General features: G+C 37.4%; 1 protein-coding gene across 4 annotated transcripts in view; it reads right to left on the bottom strand.

Moving 5' to 3' along the window:
- Positions 1–24996, bottom strand: part of pard3aa (par-3 family cell polarity regulator alpha, a) — a 408430-nt gene that overhangs the window by 226224 nt on the left and 157210 nt on the right. For 2 of the 4 annotated variants that reach the window (XM_026238220.1, XM_026238223.1), the window contains exons 5-7: positions 24416–24553; positions 23501–23503; positions 1418–1518 (exon numbers count right to left, since the gene is read on the bottom strand). In XM_026238220.1, coding sequence (XP_026094005.1) covers positions 1418–1518; positions 23501–23503; positions 24416–24553 — 242 coding nt within the window. The remainder of the gene's footprint in view (positions 1–1417; positions 1519–23500; positions 23504–24415; positions 24554–24996) is intronic. The other 2 variants (XM_026238222.1, XM_026238224.1) reach the window with 1 other exon arrangement.

Genomic DNA, 24996 nt, shown 5'->3' with positions numbered 1-24996 from the left:
GACCTGCGGAAGCAGTGGACTGAGTCTGGAGTAGAAACATCCAGAGCCACTGGATTTTTCAGCACGACCTGGCACCTGCTCACAGTGCCAAAACCACTGGTAAATGGTTTACTGACCATGGTATTACTGTGCTCTATTGGCCTGCCAACTCTCCTGACCTGAACCCCATAGAGAATCTGTGGGATATTTTGAAGAGAAAGTTGAGAGACACAAGACCCAACACTCTGGATGAGCTTAAGGCCACTATCGAAGCATCCTGGGCCTCCAGAACACCTCAGCAGTGCCACAGGCTGATTGCCTCCATGACACACCGCATTGAAGCAGTCATTTCAGCAAAAGGATTCCCGAACATAATTATTTGAAGGTTGACTTTTTTTGTATTAAAAACACTTTTCTTTTATTGGTCGGATGAAATATGCAAATTTTTTGAGACAGGCATTTTGAGTTTTCATGAGCTGTATGCCAAAATCATCAGTATGAAAACAATAAAAGACCTGAAATATTTCAGTTGGTGTGCAATGAATCTAAAATATATGAAAGTTTAATTTTTATCATTAAATTATGGAAAATAATGAACTTTATCACAATATGCTAATTTTTTTAGAAGGACCTGTATATATATATATATATATATATATATATATATATATATATATATATATATATATATATATATGTGTGTATGTGTGTGTGTGTGTGTGTGTGTGTGTGTGAGAGAGAGAGAGAAAGAGAGAGAGAGAGAGAGAGAGAGAGAGAGTGTGTGTGTGTGCGTTCAAAGAAAACTACAATTAAAATGAAAAAGTTAAAATTAAATACTAATTCAAAATATTAATAAAGAACATGAATACTATTATTTTATATAACACAAACACACATATATATATATATATATATATATATATATATATATATATATATATATATATATATATATATATATATATATATATATATATATATATATATATATATATATATATATATTTATTTATATAGCTTAAATTAAAATTAAGTTAAATTTATGCATTTAGCAGAAACTTTTATCCAAAGCGACTTAAAGTGCTTTCTGGCTATACATTTTTACCTATCATGTGTTCCCAGGGAATCAAACCCCCAACCTTGTGCTTGATAATGAAATGCTCTACCACTTGAGCTACAGGAACACATATCTTACATTTCATACATTTCTTAAATTAGTTCCATTATAGTCACTGACCACAGTTTTTCAATACATGGGAAAAGGCAGCCTGGACATTAACATAAATATCTCATTTTGTGTTCAGTATTGTTGTTGTTTTTTTGTTTTTTTTTTCATGTGGACTACCTTTCAAGACATTTTAGTAGAAAACAAAGATTTGTTGGATTCTCTTGGTTGTGAGATCCCGAATCATTTGTTCATATTCCTGAGAGGACTCACTCGAGTGAAGCTGACTCCACACAGGAGTCTGCCCGTCCCACCGGCTCTATCCTGCCGTTCCTCCCGTTGTCTGCTCTCTCCTCTTCTTCTTCTTCTTCTTCCTGTGGAGCACCAGAGAAACACACTGTGAGTCACATCTCAAATAAAGCAGCCGATCTCTGGCTGGCTCTAATCTAATTGAGTGACAGATGAGTGAAATGGCTGCTGGTTTAAATCAGAGTGACTGAGAGTACAGCCGCGACATTAGAGCAATCCTCAGAAAAGATGGCTGTAATCGATTATTCATATTCAATCAATCAGTCTGGGCTCTGGCCGCACTCAGGTCTGCTGCTAATCGAATAAGAGAAGAGTTGAGTGGATGCTCATTTGTTTCTTTCGCTATCCTTATCTAATTTCCATCTCTCTGTCTTTCTATTTCTCAACCCCTTGACACGTCCGGTATGTGCAGATGTCATTTACAATTCTTGGAAGAATGTAGAACAATAAGGTCCTGTCAAATAATGGAGGCAGGACTCTCATCAAACATATTGACAGACTGACCACAAAAAGCATGTCAGCTTTCTTTGAAAGATTAAATGCTTTTGTTTCCTGCCATCTTTGAAATGATTAGTCATGCCGAATAAGAAACAAAGGCCCTCTTTACATTTCTTTTGTATATCTTAATTGTATTTAATCCTTGCCTTAATGAGTCTCGGAGAGAGCAATAAATAAATAAATAAATAAATAAGCATTTTACATGCTTAGCAAAAATGTAAATATCACTAAAAATCCAGAAAATTATCTCAAAATTATCTCATATTGACATTTTTTTAAGCTAATAAAATAAACGTTAACTGAGGTAAAATTGAAAATTTTATGTCACCAAGTTTCTAAGGTAACATATCTATTTTTTTTATTTAGTTTACTTGAATGTACTAAATTAATAATAGTAACAACAACAACAACAAAAACAACAACAATAATAATAATAATAATAATAATAGTAATAATAAAAATAATAATAATAATATTCCCAAAACTTTAACTAAAAACATAAAAAATAAAATAAAATAATAATAATAATAATAATAATAATAATAATAATAATAATAATAATAATAATAATGATGAATGTTCCCAAAACTTTAAATAAATAAATAAATAAATAAATAAATAAAAACCTAGAATACTATCTCAACAACACTGCAAAAATATGCATCAAAATGGCCAGGCCGCTGTATAGCATACGGTCAATACACATAATCAAGATTCCATAGCTTTGCATGAAAACAAAAAAAGACATAAGAAAATATTCCTATCCACCACACTTGGTTATATTCTGTGTATGCAAACAGTTTATTGAGCTAAAAAAAAAAACTATATTAATGAACGAACAAATGAAGGAATGAATGAATGAGGGACCAAAGGTTAACAACAATCCCTCAATCGAGTTTATCCAATGACATCTGAATATATTCCACACATTAATTCCACTCGAACCCTTGGCTGTGGATCATTTCCAAAGCCAAGTGAGTGTCTAGACATGGGCGAGATTCTGCAATGGTTTGTTAGCCACAGACATTAATATTCCAGCAGTCTTACCCTTAACCTTCCCCTCTCACCAAAATGTCAAGCACATCTAAATAAGCGCTTCTCCGTCTTTATATGGAAATGCATTCAGTCTTTTCAGACAGTCACCCTCCACCACACGCTTCCGCCGCTCTGAAGAGGATGACTGGAGTCCTATTTTCATCTGCCTCTATTTTTGATTGTTGTAGAGGTTAAAGAATGAAGTGGAGGTCATGAAAATTTTATTAGCAAACCTCGGATAAAGTGATGGCAGGTCTGTTACCTTATTCTGCTGGAAATGAGTCAACTGCCTCTCCAAACACAGTTGAAGGAATAGCTACTCAACATCCAATACCATGAGTTTTGCCTTCACATAGCAGTGTTGGGACAGAAAACAAATCCTAATTATATTTGATCCAGAATTTTCAATCAAACCTGGTCATTCACAGCACTGCACTGAGAATTAAAGCATCGATTAGGGTCAAAATCCCAATTTACAGGTATATACATCTCACTGATTTTCAGTCTTTGTAATTATCAGATATTTACAGCATGATAATGTATGAGTCTGCTTTAAAATGCAGAAAATCAACAAGACATTATTAACATGGCAAATTGGGATAATATAACTATATACTATGTTAACATATCCACAACGGGAATATATAAGCAGATAAAGGTTCCTGTAGCTCAATTGGTAAAGCATTGCCTTATCAAGCGCAAGGTTGTGGGTTCGATTCCCCGAGAACACATGATAGGTAAAAATTTGCTTTGGATAAAAACGTCTGCTAAATGCATAAATTTAATTTAATAAAGGAGTTATAAAAAAAGTAATATGTGCGTGTATATATATATATATATATTTGATGTTATTTGATTTTGTAGCTGGTGGAGTGCAAGATTCATTGCAGGAGTGTCTCCATTCAGCTGTAACTCTGCTGTCTGCAGTCAGAGAATGAGCTTATTAGCAATGAGAGATAAATTGGAGCGGCGAGGGCCGTCACATCGGACCCTGAGAGCCGGTCGAGGAAAACAGAGAAAGGTCCCTGTCACAAAGTCCCTCGCACAGAACACAAAGTGTCACTTTGCCTGTGGTGGTGGTAATGACAGACAGAGAAAAGCAGGCTGGATGCCAGACGCTCCACTGTCCGGTTCTGAACACCTGCCAGACGAGAGAACCAATGGCAAACTCCTGCATCAGCCCAGCGCAGAGGGAAAAGGTCATTTTCTAGGTGTCCCAGAGGCGATGATTGACACGAGCTGTAAGGGACGAATCCACCGCTGTCATCCGGGTGCTTTAGGGCTCTGCTGATATGAGAGGGTTTGTGAGCTTGGGTGAAGGCCAGAAGCATCTCAGTGCAGCAGTTACAGGAAGCCAGAGGTTACAAAGCTGGCGATTAGACAGACAGTGCATTAGATTATTGCTCCTGGCAGACGCAGGAGGTCGGTCACATTGTGAGGAGCTGGAGGGAGAAAGTTTTCCACAGGGAACTTGGATTATAGGAGCAAACGGGTGATATCTCCAGAATGCTGGATACAATCCAAACAGAGGCCTGCGTAATCCTACAGATGCCTCGCTGGAAGCGCCTGAAGGGCACGTCTGTGGAGACAAACAGTGTCTGACCTCCAGAACAAGCAGATGAAATCAGGAAAGTGACAGTGGTGTGACATGAGAGGTCTGGCCTCTACCATTGGGTCTGAGGTTGCATTTACACACAGGAGTTTGTACTGTGTAACATTACACAAAAATGACAGTTCAATCTTATTGGGAGTCATTATATGTCTGGAAGATCAGTTGTAATCACCAAGTAAGGACCCTACCATAAGAAAAGACTGCTTAAGTTAGCCTAATCTTTAACTTTCACTTTGATTTCTATGCTTTGAGAAATAAACAGAAGACTTGGTGGACTAGACCTTTGATATGGGCTTTGTGAGACTGCTACAAAAAGTAATCTGTATTATTTTCCATTCTGCTCACCAATGTTCTCAGGAACAGATGTATTTTGAGGAAATATATTTTGAGATCTATACACAAAGATACAGCTCTGCATTTTTAACCCAGAACTGACCGAAGGACTATTTTCTTGTCCAACATAAAGTGCTGGAAATGTGCCGTAAAGTAAATATAAGGAAGCTGGCAATTTGCACAGAGTCTTTCAAACAATGATTGTCCAAATATATATGACCTCCAATAATAGTGACCTCACTCCAGTTCCTGACTACATACAAAAGTTGGTAACAACCTTCAGCGAAACGCCCAAAAAACAACATGGAATAAGCCAAACATAACAAATTAGTCCAGCGTGAGAAATACTGCAGCTGTCCGAAACTTCTCGTGTCTGGTTGGAAGCACTAGTGACCCTTATGAGGAGCTGTTGGGGTCGGTAGGTAATGCATAACTAAAACCCAATGAGTCTTTCTGATGGGGAGGAATCAAGATAATAAAGAAAAAGAAAAATCAAGCCCATGCATACTCCAAAAACAGCCGTTTTCCAAAAAATGGAGATGAAAGGCCCTGCTATGGGCGCCACAATGCACCATTATAGTATGTCTGTGCCTCAGAGGCAACTCCTCCAACCTCAATTAGACTTTTAAAAGAATTAGACTGATTTAATTGAACGTGACTTGGGTTTTTCACATCTTTCTCTCAAACACAGGGTCATTTCATCCCACCGTTAAACAAAATCTTCATTACAACAGTCAATGGATCACACTACTCTACATTTTCAAGACTCTTATTTGTATTTGTTTTGGGGAAACAAATGCTAAAAGGACCTAAATGATGACTAAAGAGTCACTACTGTAATCTACTTATGTGAACACTATCCCACTGTGGTTGGTTTGTGCCACTGTTTATTTGGAGTGTCAAATGAGAAAATATGGCCCATTTGGTATAGACGTTTCATACACTTATCATGTCACAGGGGATATTAACAGGGACTGCAAAATCCATTAATGCATGCCCGTAATCAGGCTTCGTAATATGGCTGTCATCTTTGTGTATTGATTAAATCTTAGATTAACTTGTTTTTCATCCGAATATTTGTCATGTCCTCCACACGGATAAAAGATCCTACCCATCAATACAAACCAACATCAACAACGCTACAAAAAGAAGCTATAATTGCACAAATTAATCTTTATTTTTCATTGTTTAAGACTTGTTGACTGGAAGTAAATCAAATTGAATAGATTTTTACTACTAAGCACTGTGACCAGTGTTGGGGAAAGTTACTTTTAAAAGTAATGCATTACAATATTGTGACACCTAAAAAGTAACTAATTGTGTTATTTAGTTAATTTGATATGTTAAGTTACTGTCATTTTACTTTTTCTCATCTTTTTCTCATTTCTTATTCTTTGCCTCATGCAGGAGAAGACTCTATAGTGAGCAATTTGTTATTGTTTTTTTTGGGGAGAGAGGTTGTATTGTATGTTTGAATTGGATCATTGAAGGATAAAGGATATTTGTTTTTCTGCCTCTATAAAAGTGCATATATTATGTTACCTTGTTTCTCTAAAGTTGCTCTTTTACTTGTTTTAAATCTAGCCAAAACCCATGTGTTGCATGTGAAACACAGTAGGCTTTAATTAGTATACATGTATTGTGGAATTTCTTCATTTCCGTGTCAATCCATGTTAATTTTTCCTGTGAACAATGCACTGTCACTTTAATTCAGCGCCTGCAGCACAGCAAAAATAGACTCTGTACGTAAACGCACTGCAGACGCACTGCTCCTGGAACGCACTGACGGACCGCAACCGCGTGCAGAGTGAATGCTCTGATCCATTATCATGGGTGCTAAAAAAAATACACAACGCAAAAAATATGAAACCCTGGCCCCCTGGGTGAAATTACCACATCAAATGTGACGTGCTAACATGGATGTAGCTGAAGCCGCCGGGTTTGCTTTAGGGAATTATTATTTTTTTTAAGAAGCTTCCCAATGGAAACCTCGACAAGACGCACGTCTGTTTCACACAAAATCCGTCTGCAGTGCATATTCAGTCCGTGTGCGTTACGTATGTGGTGCAGAAGCAGCACGGACTCATACTCATTGTGCTTTCACACAGGACGCGTTTGCAGTCCGCTACTCGGTACGTGAACGATCGCTGCACTGCTGCAGACGCAACGCTCCTGGAACGCACTGACGGACCGCAACCGCGTGAACGCTGGAATCCGTTTACATGGGTACGTAGAAAAAATACGAAACGCATACGCACTCCAGACGGATTATATGTGAAACGGGCGCAAAGTTGTTTGCACTTTGTGCAATGTGGAATTCATTAACAGCTTTCTCAAGCAATTTGTGATGCATTTTGGAAACAAAATGCATCACCTGGCTTGAGAAACCTGTTCTCAAAGACTTAACATTATTTTTAGTCATTATTTTATTTAACAAAAAAAAAAAAAAAAAAAAAACGAAGCAAAAAAAAAAAAAGAAAAGCACAAAAAAACAACAACATCAACAAATCAAAAAGCAAAACAAAACATGACTAAACACCAAAATGTGAGCCACAGAAACAGAGCTGCTAGACTTGGCAAACAGCTGAATGCTCATAAACAAATCAGGCAGCAGTTGAAACTTGGCATCCTGTGATTCAATGAGCAAAGTTTTATTTCCACCAATGCATTTCAGCTCTTATTTCCTTTTGCTTAAATCAACAAAGACACCAGCACCTTTAAACCTGTCTCCCCTTTGTTTTTTCTAAGACACCGCTAATGGTGCATAAAAGTTTGGCTCGGTTGAGGATTACTTTGCACAAATTAAAGGCAAACAGGTTCTTAATGCTATTAAGTAAATTAAATCAGATGCGTGAGCTAATTCGTATTTGTCTAGATCAAGGAGAGCAGAAGTTTGCTAGAGTTTGCTAGAGTGACCCGCAGGGGGACACGGGACAAATGTCAATGTCTCTCTGTCTCTCTCTCTGTCATTGAAACACATCTGTACTGAATACATCATCTGTCAGTTGTGATTCCATACACGCACATACAGGCATATCTATCATTGCCACAGCACGCTTCGGTAGGGCTGCAGTATCATTAAATTGCACTTTTATTAAATTAGGTCGGCTAATTATGAGGGTTTAAATCAATCATTTAGTCAATAATAAAACCTAGAGCAGGCAGTGCCTTTAACTGGCATGCCTTCATCAATAACCACAGGCAGGAATACTTTCTCATATCCCACACAGAGGTTTAAGAGCGCATGAATTATTGAAAATCAAGTTATCACTGCCTGCTTTTGTCTGGGGCCACTTTTGAACTGATTTGCTGGTTTATTCAGTTGTTCTCTTTGTAAGGATGTACAAAGATATATGGACAACAACATCACAAGATCATAAGCACAACCACAATATGCAGCTGAGGGACTAATATTAGCAACTATTAAATATATTGCACCCCCCCCCCCCCCATTTTTGCCATTAATGTATCCATGTGATTTTCTCCTTAATGTTCAATTATTTCAAATCAATTAACTTTATTTATATTGCATCCACACACACACGCACACGCACACATATATATATATATATATATATATATATATATATATATATATGTGTGTGTGTGTGTGTGTGTGTGTGTGTGTGTGTGTGTGCAGGAATTTTTATTCATATAGTAAGGCATTTAAATAGTATCTCTAACATATCATGTTTTATTCATGGTAGAGTTACGGTAGAAAACAACATTGCATTATCACAGTACCATGTCGAAAAATCATGGTCACACTAGACATGTGCCATTATTCATTAATGTGATATTTCACAGTAATGAATATGCATGATATTGTTATCTTGTGGACTTCTATATACCATGAATAATTATATATTACACATTATTCTGAATTTGGAATGCATTAAGAATAATTTTCCCATCAACTGGTAAAAATGCACAACACTGCTGTAAACAAGCATGCATGAGAAGCACATCAGGAACACGTGAGAGACGCGCTGAATGAAAGCACATTCACTCTCTGACAGCAGATGGCGCTAAACTGCAGGAAAAAAGCAGCTGTTAACTTGGAAACCCCATAAATATAGCAGCTACCCTTTTTTCTAAAATGTATTTAAATAGCCATTAGGAACATCCATTAATCTTAGGTATTCCAATATTTAATAACACGTTGTTAAAATCGAACTAACATGAACTAAGACTTGTATTTTTTAACAAAGATTAATAACTTCTGTAGCAAATGTAGCTATTGCTCATTGTGAATGTTAAAGTGTTATCTAAGTTTAACTAATAAGGTCTTATTGTAAAGTGACACCTATTGGTCTTGATCGTTCTTTTGCACTTAAATCTGTTTAAAATTAAAAACACTCAAAATCTAACCACTCACAAGCTGTAGTAAGATACTGTGCAGATCTTAAAAAACAATGTCAAGATATGATACAGTCCATTATACTGTAAATGAAGTAGATTTAATATAGGGTTCACTATGTTTTATAAATAATCATACATAAAATTTTAAAGTTATATATTTTTTCTATATAGCTTTATTGCATAGTTATTTTTTTATAAGAAAAAAAGTTATACTGTATACATTTTTTAAACTAAATTTCAATATTGTGATAATACAGTAATAAAAGCATTAGCAATTAATCGCAACATGAAAATTTGATTCCGGCATATCCCTAGGTCAGTAAGACTAAACCCATGAAACAAAAGTTAGACAGAATAACATCCCCCTGATGTAAAAACAGAGGTTAAAGCTACAGTAACTCTGAAAGGCCTGAGCTGCACATCTCACACGCTCATGACTGCTTTTCCATGATTAATCATAATTTAGAGACGATTAAGAGGGAGGATCGTCCCGCTAACTCCGTATGGAGCTATTAATCTGGCTCTAAGCCATGAAGGTCACTGAGCATATGTGTGATTACAAAAGCAACAAAAACCTGAGCTCATAAAGACATTAGCAGGGACTGTGGAATAAAGTGGAAACAGTACGGCTATTTCAAGAGAACTCCAAAGAGTGATATCTGATTCACTGAAACACGTCAGTTGTGTTTAAAGAGGTATACAACACCTGGAGAGAGCTGGCCATTAGCATTCATATACATCTCAATGGCGATGTAAAATCAGCCAGTTTTGCTCAGGCATTTGATTTAAAATTCAAGCTGTGCTTTGGTCATTCAGTCATCCTTTTCCTGAAAATGCAGGTTAATGTTATCAGGTTTGACTTATATATATATATATATATATATATATAAAATTCTAGGCAGCTGTAACAAAGTATACAAACTGTGCCAATATCATCTCAGATACAGCTTATGTGCTTTATTTAGTGTCTAATGTGAGTTTGAATATCATTTTTGCATGAGCTTTATAGCCATACTGAAAAAAAATAAAAAATAAAAATACATCAGATTTTGAAAATAAGGAAACATGAATGTTAGAACTGTGTTTATTCATTTTGTTGCGAGTGCAGTGTCCTTGCAGAGAGACTCCGCCCACACATTCTTCTGATTGGCTGTGATTTTTCATTGATTTGACTGAAATCTTATCGCTTGGTGTATGATTAGGACAATGTTTTCCCAGTCAAAAAATGACTGGCCTACAAAGAGAGATTGCTTTTCAAGTTCTTATAATAACCATTAGCACTAGCACTAATTCCAGGCAAAAACTGAGGTGCATAAACTCAGATAAAGTGAACCCATGATCAATTGGTTACAAAATCGGCCTGTGCTAACTGAAAGAAAACAAAGTGGACAGATAAATTCCAATATGTGGTGATATCCTTGCATAAGGAGAGATTTACAAGCTATTTTTAAAATGCCATTCATTTCTGCCCACATGCTGCGATTTTGGATTGATTTGACTTAAATATTATTGCATTGTGTCTGACCCACAACAAAATTACTCATAAACTTCTCATTATGCAATGTTTTCACCAAATGTTGGATTCAGGCTTTTTATCAACTTGTTTTCTTTCGATTAGCATTAGCATTAGCACTTATTGTAGGGAAAAATGAGATGCATAAGCTTCAGGCCTGTGATCAAACAGTTTCAAAAAGAAATAAAAAAAACTTGTGCTAATTGAAAGATAACAAGATGGCTAGATGATTTCAAGATTTGGTGATAATATTGCTAATAACAGATGTTTTTTTAATAATAATCTATTAATAATAGTCTTTTGAATCATAACCAGTTATCACTGGCCATACATTTTGGCCAATCAACACAATGTAATTGATTAGTTCAACTGTGTGCACCCTTCTGCATTCCACTGCATTATGATCTAAAGCTGAAGAGTTTGTGTGTGGTCTACAGTCTATCACTTTCTTCTGGAGCTCTGGACGTGGGATCAGAGGAGGCTGTTGTATGTGTGTGTTTCCTGGACTCAGTGGGACAAGTTAACTGATGGAAACGTACAGCTGGCAGCGTCTGAATCCAACACAGATATTAATTCCTTTGTGTAAATGGCCAAAACAGCTATTACTGAGCTCAATACAATACGTTTTCATTTAAACTGAACATTACCCTTTGCTGCATTTCCTGACATATTTTGGCAAAACTCAGCAAGGATAACTGCTATTCTTTCAGTATTGTTTCAGTTTGTGTGGGAACTGGGGAGTCATGCCAATGGCATTCCCTCCTCTTACAAAAAGCCATGATACTGCTAACCTTCTTATCCAAATGTTTGCACCCACTTGCACCCCGGTTAACAAAAGGATATGGCCCTGCCTGCGCCACTCGGTCTGTACAGGAAATCTGCTCAATTTGAGTGTCAACACTTCATAGGAAGAATCTTGTAAGCACCAAGTCCATTGGCTACATTGTGAGGCCAGGCCAAAAATGTCAATGGGACTGCTTTTATATTACAAGACAATACAAATCAACACTTGCTATTCCCACTTGAAAAGCCCATATGCCAAAAGTAACACATCCAGCATTCCTGCAGAAATCCGAATGAAGGCTAGAACAAACACAGGAAAGCGGGGAGCGGAGAAGCACGTCAGCATGTTTGCACTAAGCTTTTTGTTTTATAGAATAAACACAACTGATTGTCTTTCCGCCCTCGTTCTGCTGAGAGACAGATCTCTGATATATTGACAGCCTGGGCTACCTGCTGTATTTTAGACCAATCACAAAAGCATCAGTCAGGTTCAAAGGTGCAACCATCCAAGACATCCTCCCACTCCAGAGTCTGTTCCACTAGGAGAGAACGGGGGAAAGTCTTTGAAGCACACCGGAATTCATATGAAGCAGAAAGCAATAACTCAAAGTACCACATCAGGTCCAAAAAGAAGCCAGCCTTGAGGTAAAACTCCATGAAGTCTATTAAATCTACACAAACTAGGAAAAGATGAGTAGTAAAGTAACAATATGTAATTATAACACTATAAATGACAAAACAATACAACTGTTAAACAAACAAGGTGAGTCATGTCACGTTTGATGTAGTTTCCCGTCTGTTCATCACACAAAGTAATTTTTAATATGAATGTTATACCTAATATTTCTATTTGTGTTCCATAGAAGATAAACTTTCAAACAGCTTTTTATGTTTTAAATTTTTTGGGTGAATTAATTCATAATTATTAATAAATAATTCAGTTTATTCCATTATTTTAAAATATAATTTATATTTCATCAACATACAAATATTATACTTTATCATTATCATTAATATTATTAATACATCTGCATGACATTCTCATCATTGCTGTTAATGACTTGGTGCTTGATGAGCAGATGGTTTGGCTGTCAATCATTTTATGGCACTAAACTGTGGCCATAATGATATTTATCATAACATCAGGTCAGGTGTACCAACACTGTACCAGTTTATTCATTTAGTTTTGTTTATTACATTTTCTCCCATTTTGCTGTCTGTATCAAATTAAATTTACAAAAGTCACACTATATATATTACTAAATATTATATGATATTATGTAAATAATGATGTCTTTTAATATCTTCTAATGATTCTTTTCATAAATATACCAGTAATATTTTATTTCATAGTACTGAACACTGACAAAGACCTCATTCTGGTGGGAATGAAGTCTTCATCGAAAACAACAGCATGTGACGCACGATTTACTTCTGAACAGCATCTACTGATGCATCTTCATCCCTGCATTCATTCCGCTTCACCTGCGGACAGCCAGGTTATGGAACTGAGGGACTCCCCGCTCTATGGAAACAAGTAAGCCCACCATGAGGTCCTCATCCTGCAGAGATCAGTTTGTGAGTGATTTCATTTCCCACAGAAAGAAATAAGCAGACAGACCTTCCACTCAGCCTGCATCCGCATTTCACTCCTTCCTGTCCATTCGTAGATGACCACCGCAGACCTGCATTCAGAAACAGCTACTTCTGCTTTTCTACGCCACTCATGCAAATCAAATGCTTTTTTCTTTTCTCCAAATGGGCAGAAGGACTCCTCCTGGCTTCCATTCACAGAAGTAGAGCTGCTTAGAGTTGGTCATATTCCAATGGCAACTTAAAAGCATTACGCTCTAATGGAAGCAATAAAAGAACAAGAGCTGCCTGTTGGTACGACGGTCACGGACACTGTGGAGTGGACTCTTTTGAGACAAATATCTTGAAGCAAAGGAGACACTCGCATTATAAACTGGAACGAAGAGTAGAAACAGCAATATATATATATATTTTTTTTATCACATAATTAGGATTTAAATATTCAGGAAGGCTGGGAAATCGGATACTGACAGTCTACAAAGTCTAACTTCCACCTCGTTGTGTAGCTGTCATCCAAATAAATGGCACTCGAGCATTTACTCTAATAGGTGTGGAAGAATACAGATCTGTTGGCTTTCAAAAATGTGTGAATTTTTAAGACCACACGCTATTTGTGTAATCTGTGACACGTCTTTCCTCGATTACCCCCATTTTCTGGCTATTTAATTGCATACAGGTGTGGATCGCTTGGCTGGAAAAACAGCAAGAAACAGGGAAGACACTTAATGCCAAAAATGATCTTTTAAAGGAAGTTGTCTGTTATAAATGCAAAACCTTTGATGGGTGTTTGCACTTTTCAAGCAAGGCTGTTTCCCACAGTCCATCAACAACCGAGCTTGGATCAACTCCAGTATATTTCCATCTGAGAAATTGCCTTGTTTTACTTTCATTCACAGTTTGTTGCATAGTAATTTACATCCCCTCTGACAGACCTAATACAATCATTTGAGTAGCATAACCTCACGTCTTGACTTCCCTAGTATCTTTCATACGTCTCCACCGCATTCAGAGTTCCCCACCTCGGATGTGCCCTTAGTGTTAGGTTCCAAATTCCCCAAAGTCATTATTGTATCCTGCTAAGTTGCCCCAGCCTACTATGATTTGTGGTTAATGAACTGGCAACTGGGCCTGGGCTCAATTATTCTCACTGGGGGAGTGATTTCTCACTCTGTAGAGCAGAGCACAAAGTGCACTCACTAATTTTAATCAGGACATAACACACTCATAATCACCCATGCAGAAATAAAAAAGTGGGTGAAAAGAGAGAGGGAACATAACAGTGAAATATGGACAGGGTTGACATGTTGTGGAGAACAGACTGAAGGCAGGATGTGCTTTGTGTTTTGCCAGCATGACGTATGCAAAGAGTTTCACACCATGTCAAAGACAGAAAATTCTGCATGACTGCATAAAAACTTGATTAGACTGAGATGATGTTCAGTCAGCACTTTGAGTATAGATAGAGAAGCTAGAAAAGAGGATTGATATTAAAAAGTGTGAACCTTGGGAAACAACTTTGAGTTGAGGTGTCCCAATTAACATTAGACGGCATTCATGAAACCCGTTTGGGTTTGGTAGTGGAAGTCAATTTTTGTTAAATGATGTCAAAAAGGTTTAATGTTGGTTTCGTACAAGTAGATCCTCCTACTCGACTGTATTGATAGAAGTCTGATCATGTGACTTCCACTGTCAATCTCATTGGTAGTTGCGTTGCTTAAAGTTACTCAACCTCATTGCACAGCTCTGTACAGTATGTATGTATGTCCAAGGTATGTTATCACTTGATAACAATCAGTAAATGCTGATAGCACAGGCTCATCCAGGTAACTGAAATAAGCACTGTACTCTTGCTAGGAACATTTTTTTTTTCTTTTTTTTCACAGGATGTGTGAAAAACTATTTATGCTGAGAGAGAGAAAGTCACAGAAGCAAATAACATCTTGGACTAGAGAGTGGAACAATGGATAGAGACACAGACACAGCTGCCATGCTTTGTGGAGAAAGTAAAGACTAGTAAGGAACCCCAAAATTTCTCTTTCTCATGTACAACTGAGATAAGAGACGTGCATCTAGACTCTCCACAGAGCTCTGTCCACTTCAAAAGAGAGAAAAAAAATCTGACTGAATGCATCTGGACCGAGTGAAAAAGAAAATTAATTGTGCTTCTCTGGATCGCAGCAAGCATAAAAGGTAAAAAATGCGTAGCCGATATCTGTAAAAGCTTGCATCCTAATATAGCTTCCTTTGGCTGCTCTATTCAGAGCCAAACATTTGTTCTGGGAGTTCAAACAGACCAAAGAACTTTCCAGATTGTTTTGATTCATTAGAAATGTGAATGTTTGAGAGAAAGTTCCCAAATGGATGTGTCTGGTGGTCTATTATAATGTAAGACATTAATTTATGCAACCAAGAAGTCAGAATTAGGACACACAAAATTATTGAATAAATCTGCATTGCATACAGTAGAACACAGCATGGACATATAGGGGACAACTGTGGGAGTACCTTTAACAAGGGTGCTCTGTATAGAGTTACAGTTCCCAGCCTTAAGTTTAATACAACACCAACCTAGATTGGTTATTTAGAATCCACTTCAGTTTACCCTTTTTCCGTTTAATTATTTGAAATGAAACAGATCACCTAGAACTATTTAACAAACCCAAGTAAGTCAAGTAATGGCCTTGGCCAGCCACACTAAATCCCAGGCAGGAGCAGAACCAAAGGGACTATGTGTTAAAGACTTTCCAGCTAGTATAAGCAGAGGTGAAGAAAACAGTGTGTTCTCAGTCATCACCACAGAGGTAGAAAGGAACAAAGGTCACCTTCTACACGTATATCTGTTCTGGGTCACAACGGCGAGGACAACTGCAGAATGGATGATGTAGACTTGATGTAGAATGAGAAATTCTGAAGTTTCATGAAGCTGCATTTTTGCCTGCCTGGAAATCCAGATAAAACTGGCTTGAAGCGGTAGTTTTTGAAACACTGTAGGTGGTTTCTAGTTGGTCCAGGCTTGTTTACCAGGTTGACCAACTGGACTGCAAGCTGGCGAGCTGGTAAAACATCTTGATCAAGGGCCCTGTGAGAAGTCACACCAGTTTAAGGTGGTTAAGCTAGTTTATAGGACATGGCAGCTGGGTTGTTGCTGTTCAAATTTTGACCAAGTTCAGTCATGTCACACCAGCTGGTAGTCAGGCTAGTCAACCACCTAGCAATGCTTTGACCAGCTTATGGCCAACTTGGAACGGTCCAAAATCCTAAACACCAACTTAAATTTGTTAAAGATAAAAATTTGCAGGAAGGTTCTGTCACTTGATTCCAGAGCTCAGTCCACTTCAGAAGGGTTTAAAATTTAGACTCAATGCATCTGGACTGAGCAAAAAAGAAAATAAATTATGCTTCTCTGGATTGCAGCAACCACAAAAGGTGTACCGGATTATCTTGACAAGCTTTCATCCTATTATAGGTTCCTTTGGCTATTCTATTTAGAGACAAAAACAGGACACACCAGTTTAAGGTATTCCACGTAGTTTCTGGAACAAGGGATTTGGTTTGCCACTGGTCTAATCTTGACCAAGTCCAGTCAGAGCACATCTTGTCAACCAACTAACAAAGCTTTGACCAGCTTAAAACCAACTTGGGCCAGTCAAAAGAACCTACCATGTTCAAATTCTCAGCCACAAACTCCAACTGGTTTCTAGGAAGGTTCTGTCACTTGCTTCCAGTTGGTGTAACATGAAAAGGTCAAGGTTTGGGCCAGTGGTGGCAGGTTAATGGAGAAGAATTGTTTCAGTTCGCTAAGTGCTCTCCATAGGACAAGCCTGGATGCGTTGTCAAGAAAGCCTTTCAGACAGGTCGAATATTGTCAGCTGTGGGCCTGGGGAACACGAGGAGCTCAAGACATTAGATTAAGGGGTTAAAGGTCAGACTCCCTGTCTGCCTCACCAACCTGTCCCTCAGAGATTAGCTGAACTTCAATATGAATCTCACCATCACATAGACCATCTCTTACAACAATTCTTATACTCAAAGATGGGAGATGAAGGTGGTAAAATTGCACTCGAATGTGTGTTTAAGAGAATCAGCGTGCCAGAGAAGAAATCAAAGATAGATCAACAGGCGCTTCAGCTCAGCAATACGGAATAAAGCTTTCGCTAATGTGCTGGCGATGGGCCTCACTTGAACATACTCTGAAGCTCTTTGCCATGTAGCTTCATAAGAAAGTGCAAAACAAATGTGTTTTATTTGTTTACATGGATAAATGGAGGCCAAATGAGTGTGAGAGATGAGGCCAGCAGGCTGGAACAAGGCAGATAGTTAATTATGGTAGGCTGAGCTTAGCAGTGTCTCAGGTTGCATTGTCTGGGTTTCTTTGTAGGAGCTGCTCTCTGGTGGGCTGCCATTTGCACTGTGAATAATCACAGTGTGTGTGTGTGTGTGTGTGTGGTATGATGGGGGAGGCCTTTCAAAGGAGCCAAGGGAAAGTGTGTTTCTTCTATCTGCCCTTTTTTTCATTGTTTCTTACCTCTTGGATGAGGGTTCAAACATTGAGATCAGAGCAGCACCTACAGGCCAGGTTTGCTATGCGCTTGCAACAAGATTGTGTGTGTGTGTGTGTGTGTTACTGTTGCACACACACACATACACACACACAACTGCACACATGAGAGGGAGGGAAAAAGTAACAACAAAGGATGCAAAACCTTCTGAGGGGGCAGAATAATCCCTTGTCTTGTCTAAGGAAATGGGAGAGAGGGAACAGATGAATGTGAAGGAAGAGGATTCATTTTTCAAAAAGACTGGAAACAAAACCTGTGGAGGACGAGCAGTGAGCAAAACAGAGTGTGAGAACGCAGAATCCTCCCGCCACAAAACCAATCCACCATCCCTCTGTCAGGAAGATGAAACGCAGAGGCGCTCTGTACTGTTTCACCAGGATGTGAGGTAAATCTATACCTCAGACAATCTCAGGTATCCTTCTGTACTGAGGGATAAGAGTTTTGATGAAGGGTGGTTTGCAGTTTGCCCAGAAAATACAGCAATTAATTACCTTCTGTAGAAATGGAGTAACCCTAATGATTTCAGTCAGTATGTGGATGGACGTGAATGATACTTCCCATGTTAGACTGTGGATACCCACCACAGTTTCATAATGAACCAAACATATTTTACACTTTCTACATTTTTACACAGAAAAAGCATTAGTGGATTGTTTTCGCACAATTGGTTTGGTAAAACAGGTGTTGATCAAACTAAAAACATAAATGCAATGGCTTAGGGTACTTAAATTGCAGAATACAGACAGTGCTGCATGGTTCAGAGTGAAGCAAGGCACCATGTTAATTTACACATGAGCAGATCCAATATATTCAGCGTTTAGGGAATGCAATGTGCCAGTTACACAGTTATAAGTTATATTTTTATGGGCAGACGTTTACAGAATTTCACTTGATTTGTAATCTGAAAATAAAAAGTAAAAGCTTGATGGTTTAGCACTTACAATTAAGACATAAATATTGTAGTTGTACTACTGTTGTAAAATATATTAGAAATACTCAAAATATATATATTTTTTTATCATATAGCAGAGACATTTTGTTGTGCTCTTCTGACTATTTTTATACCTTTCAACCACTAATAAAACCCTAAAGACCTTAACACCTTAGCAACCATATAACAAAACATTTTGGTATCATGGTATTACTAAAAGCTTTTTTTTTTTCTTCCCCAAAATAAGTGTTGTTAATATATCTGTAAATGTAAAACAAGTATGTTGAGAACATGATGCATTATCTGAAAAATACTGCATTTAATGCTAGCATCATAATTGAGTATCAAAATCTGATAAACATCATAAAATAGTTCATTTAAATGCATTATTTATCATAAATGTTTTGAAATCAACTTTTTAAGACATCGTAAGAGGGAGCACTTCAGTGACGTATTGCTGATTTTCAACACTTAAAAAAATAAATGGTGCACATTGAATTGACATATTAGGAGCTGGTGATTAATTTAGTCTAATACAGAATGTCTAAAATCTTCAAGTTAAATACCAAATTTCTTCAGGTGCTCTCTGCTGGTTTTGCCCATTATACTCACACAGTTTTTTCACACTCAAAACTCCAACAGCAACTTTACATTAGTTACCTCCATTACCTAAGAAATGTCTTTAACTAAACTGATGCTAGACAATGATGGAATAAATCAAACCACAATAGCTCATATAAAAAGTTCTGAAGACATAAAAAAAAAAAAAAAAATTACATTACAGCTTAATAATGCCTTGTCCACTTTTATACATAGAAATGGCTAGTAGGAAATTGCACTTAATAAAAGCATTGATTTGACAGCCTTGTGAATTTCTTCTGAAAAAGTGTATCATGAATGATCTGTATGAAGAATTTCAGTCAGGTTTCAGGCCCCACCATAGCACAGAAACTGCTTGTTTATTTAAATGGGGAGTCATCTCATTTATCAATAGTAATATATGGAGTGCCACAAGGATCTGTCCTAGGTCCTCTGCTATTTTCAATATACATGTTGCCCCTTGGTTATATTATTGGAAAATACAGATTAGTTTCCACTGTTATGCTGATGATACTCAACTATCTCAACGTGACCAGATGAAACTTCTAAATTATCTAAGTTAACGGAGTGTGTTAAAAATGTAAAAAATTGGATGACCAATAATTATCTCCTATTAAATTCAGATAAGACAGAGATATTACTTGTTGGACCAAAAAACAGTACACACAATATCGCAGATAACAGTTTGAAACTAGAGAGATGTACCGTTACTTCCTCTACAGTCAAAAATCTGGGTGTTTTATTAGACAGCAAGTCTTTTGAAAATCATATTTCCCATATTACAAAAACAGCATTCTTAGAAACATTGCCAAGCTACGAAACATGTTACTTGTTTCTGATGCAGAAAAGCCAGTTCATGCATTCATCACCTCTAGACTGGACCTCTAGTAATTAACTTCTAGGTGGTTGTCCTGCTTCTTCAATAAACAAGCTGCAGGTAGTCCAAAATGCAGCAGCTAGAGTCCTTACCAGGCCAAGAAAATATGATCATATTACCCAGATTTTACAGTCTCTGCACTGGCTACTTTAAGTTCTGTATCAGTTACAAATTATCATTACTTACCTATAAGGCCCTAAATGGTTTAGCTCCTGCATACCTAACCAGCCTTCTACCACGCTACAATCCATCATGCTCCCTAAGGTCACAAAAAAATGGACTTTTGGTAGTTCCTAGGATAACAAAGTCTGTTAAAGGAGGTAGAGCTTTTTCACATTTGGCTCCCAAACTCTGGAATAGCCTTCCTGATAATGTTCAGGTTCAGACACACTCTCTCTGTTTAAATCTAGATTAAAAACACATCTCTTTCGCCAAACATTCAAATAATGCATCACATAATTTTGGATTGCAGTTATATCTGATCAAATGCACATTATTATTCTTTAGCTTGGTTTAAAATAATTAATTGTACTTGGTTGGAACAGCAGCTTCGCTAATTATGTCTCTATTTGTTTTCTCTATTTTTTCTGTAACTAGGATTTACACAAGCTCCAGTCTGGATCCAGAACACCTGAGAAGAGATGATGCTGACCCCTCAGAGGACCTCAAATGATGCTGACCCTGAATCAACAAACAGAACTAACAAATATTGCTACAAGTGTGACTGCATCATATAAGAAATGCTGTTAATATTGTTATCGTCTGTTTGACTACTTTTATGATTTTTTCTGAAAAAGATAAACTGACAGCTAAAGTGTAATATTAGTCACTTACAGAGCTTCATTCTGGGTTAACCTAATTCACAATATCTTATAACACTGTATGAATAAAATTAACAGATATTGAAGCTGGACTTCAACTCTCTTAAAAAATGCAAACAATCATTCAAAGACGAAATTCCCATATCCAGTCTCACTTTTTCCAGAATAAGGAGACTTCATGACCCTGCCGCACTTTACATTACCAACAAATCCACAGTTGAAGCCTCTTCTTGTACAGATGGGTCATTTCTAATTCATCACTAAGAAAGAAAAATGTAAATTGAACAATCCCCAATGGAAAGATGCATCAGCACCTCGCTGTAAGAGTGCCAGGTGAGAATCTGAAAGTCTGACACGTCAGGATGCAATTAAAAACATTCGGAACAAACCTGGAACACAATCTGAGGGTTCAAGTGAAATAACCATCATTACATTCAAGCTGATGCAAAAACAAGCACTGCTTTGTGAAAGACAGCAAAGCTTTTACTGTGTGTTGGAATGGAAAGTCCTTTTCAGGTGACTAAGCAAAGAGAGCTCTCGTAGGTTTGCTTCACTGCTGTAGTGTTATTTAGAGAGCTCTTTGGAGAGGTTGCCTTAAGTGGGTGAGTGCACCTGCACAGTTGGGGCTGTTTGAATCAACATGCAGCCTTAAAATGCATTTCTTCTGCCTCTCAAACTGTTGTACAATCAACTAAATGGAGGGCTGAAAACACTCAGACATTCCTTACTTCTTCACAACTTGTGTTACTTACAGAGAAAGGTCAGGGCCTGTGCAGTGTCTATAAGGACATAGTGTTGTATCTCTGACATAATTACCAAATCTTTTAGAGAATAAAAAAGAAAAAGAAGGAAACATGCTGTAGGCAGCAACTCCATGTGACATGACACAAAAACGAACACAAGCATTTTACAGAAAAGCTGTGATTGGGGAATATCAACTCTTGAAATCTGGAAACCACAATCATGACCTTTGCTATGATCACAGTTTGCTACGGAAGAAGATTATTGCAGAAGTTTGTGTAGCACTGTGTTTTTTTGTTTTTTTTGTGTGTGTGTGTGTGTACACAATACACAAGCTATCGGTGTCAATCAGTGTGCATGTGTGTGTTAATTTCAGGTCCATTATATTGATTGTTCAACAGCCATGTTTTATTTGCAATAAAGCATTGCTATGAATGTTTCTCTAAAGACATATGCATATGCACAGGAAATATTATTTCAAAGTTTTGTGTTACAGGTATGGTAGTGTCTGTTCTTTGAGTTACACTATTTAATGATGCTTATCTTAACAAAGAGGATAAATACTTGGAGAAAGCAACAAAAAGTGATTCAAAATGAAAGGAAAGTCTCCTGGTGAGTTGTTTAAAATGCATATTTTGGCATGCTTGACATGGTTAATAAAGATAAAATTAATTAAGTAGCTTACTCAAGGTCTATAAAAAAGCCACAGCATTATGCAAATACAATGGAGGCTATATCGAACTGAGCCGGTTGTGAAGAGGAAGGCAACTAAACAATTAGAGCCAATGAAAGTAAAGAGGAAAAAAAGATTAAATGGATATTTAAGATGGCAATAAATACATAATTGCTGAGAACTTTGTGATAAGATAGTAGAGGCAACTATCATACTATGACACAGACTGGGTAAATATAAACACAAAGACGTTCTTGACTTGCGCTGTACAATATTAAACTGCTCAAAAACAATTGCACACTGCAACACTGCATGCTGACAGATTTTTTTAATTTATTTATCAATGACAAAACCATAAACATTCTTTTACCAAACATTGCATTATTTATAAACATGTTCATATGACATATCTTTACAGTTAAACCAAAATGTTATTCACAAGCTGCATTTGCAGTCATTGATTCAAACCAGTTTGATTTACACTCATTTTCATTAGTGTAATTTTAAAAATAAAATTAATTTCTCTCCTTCATGTCATTCTAAATAAGCATGACAACATTTGTTTCAATTGTTCTCTGAGTGTCTATGCAAAGTTTTATCTCAAAATACCCCAAAGATCATTTTTATAGCTTCTTGAAATTGCCACTTTTAGGGTAGAGCCAAAATAATCTGTTTATGTCTATGTCCCCTTTAAATGAAAATAAGCTGGTGCCCCTGCCTCCCTTCCAGTGTTGCCAAGTCCGTGGTTTTCCTGCAGAATTGGGCTAATATAACACTGTTGCTGCTGATTGCTTTTAAGTACAAAACAGTTAGAGAGTGGATTTTTACAATTATAGCCTGGTTCTTTTTACAAACTGCAGCTACACAACTGTGTTCAAACACATTATAAAAGTGATTTTTGCATTCTATGGCACCTCATTAAATCATTAAATCATTAAAATACATTTAAAAAAATAGTGATACTACCAAATCGTTAATAAGAAAGGTAGGTGAAATATTAGCAACACTAGCTTCAACCTACTGTTTGTGTGTGTGTTGTTAATGTGCTTGAATAGCAAAAAAAAAAAAACACTTCTGCATCTGTCTTGAAATCTGTCTGTCACTTCAAATAACCACTTCCTGCTAAGAGAGAAAATGAAGGGAAAGGGACAGAAAACAGGCAAGGAGACATAAGAAAAGAGGGCAAATGTACGATGGTGGTGCAGCTTGAGAGAGAGAGAGAGAGAGAGAGAGCGATGCAGGGCCGGCAGCAGACTGGGGGGTCAGGCTAAGCTGTAATAGACTGAAGCTCAAATGAATGAGTCTGTCAGGTTGAGCCCAGGCCTTGACTGACTGCTCCTTTCAACCCGCCAGCAGCCCAACATCCAACCCAGAGGCTCCTCCATGCAATATGACTTCCCTAATGATGATGCACGACTCTCTGTGCCACGGGCCCTTGAGGTGGTCGTGGTGGGGGATTTCTTTGTGAGCCAACCCAAGCTTCTGGGGAATGAGAAGCTGAGACCACCTGAATTACAAACAAGCAGCCGAACCTCTGTCACAGTCGTTTCAATGGGCCAAAGAAAGAAAAGTGGGGGAAAGAGTGAAATGGATGCTGGCTGTTTGAGAAAATCGATTGTGAAAATTAATAAGTGAATTCCCCACAGCACACCGGGCGCCTCAAACATCTCAATCTCCTTCCTCACCTCTTTCTTTTATTTCTTTCCTCTAAGTGAGAGGGAAAGGATTTCGAAACACCTCCTACACTCGTTCAGTCAGTTCCACCGATTGACAAAAGAGCTGAATTTCAAAGACACTCAGTATCCACATCTATAGAGACTTTGGCTCTAGTTTTGTAAGATTAGTGAGATCCTCATCCAAGTGGGTGTTTTTTTTTTCCAGTATTTTCAATAATTTCCACTTGACTCCTGAATTTACTCTTAACTCAAACAAAGAAACCCAATAAAAACAAAGTACTCAAGTTTATATAGATCAGCACAGTTTACTGGAGTTAAAAGGCATTTAGGAGCTGGGATGAGTTCTTTAAAGTACCTGTTCTTGACGCTCAAGCCATCGGTCCACCATGGGATGGTTGGCACTGAGGGAAGAACGGGCATTTTCCCTCTGAAACTGGATATCCCAGGGGACAACATCACGAGGCAGGCTGCGGTACGCTTCCAGAGCCTTACCCTGGAAAACACAATGAAGGTTATGAAAGAGGATGTTTACACCTGCTATTAAAGGGTTTGTTGACAAAAATTACAATTCTATCAACATTTACTTAGCCTCATGACAAAACTTTGACTTTCTTCAACATAGGCTCATTGGTAAAACATGTCTCTACCTACATTTTGGCTGAACAACTTACTACATTCCCCACTTGAAATGAACACCAGTGGCAGGAAAACAGTAACAACTTTAATTCCTATGCAAATTATGATAAATGGGGCAGATTATTATCACATGGTTACTTGCACAATATAATGTTATGACCTAAAACGCTTTTACCATGGTGCATATACACTCATCGGCCACTTTATTAGGTACACCTACTGGTGAAATTGCTAGCGATGCAAATTATTAATTATTGCCAATATGCAATATCCAATATTTTTCAAATAATTTTGGCCAAT

Source organism: Carassius auratus, chromosome 49 (genome assembly GCF_003368295.1).
Source record: "Carassius auratus strain Wakin chromosome 49, ASM336829v1, whole genome shotgun sequence".
Classification (NCBI taxonomy): domain Eukaryota; kingdom Metazoa; phylum Chordata; class Actinopteri; order Cypriniformes; family Cyprinidae; genus Carassius; species Carassius auratus.
Note: the sequence above shows the minus strand (reverse complement) of the source record. Positions and strands in the feature narration are given on the sequence as shown.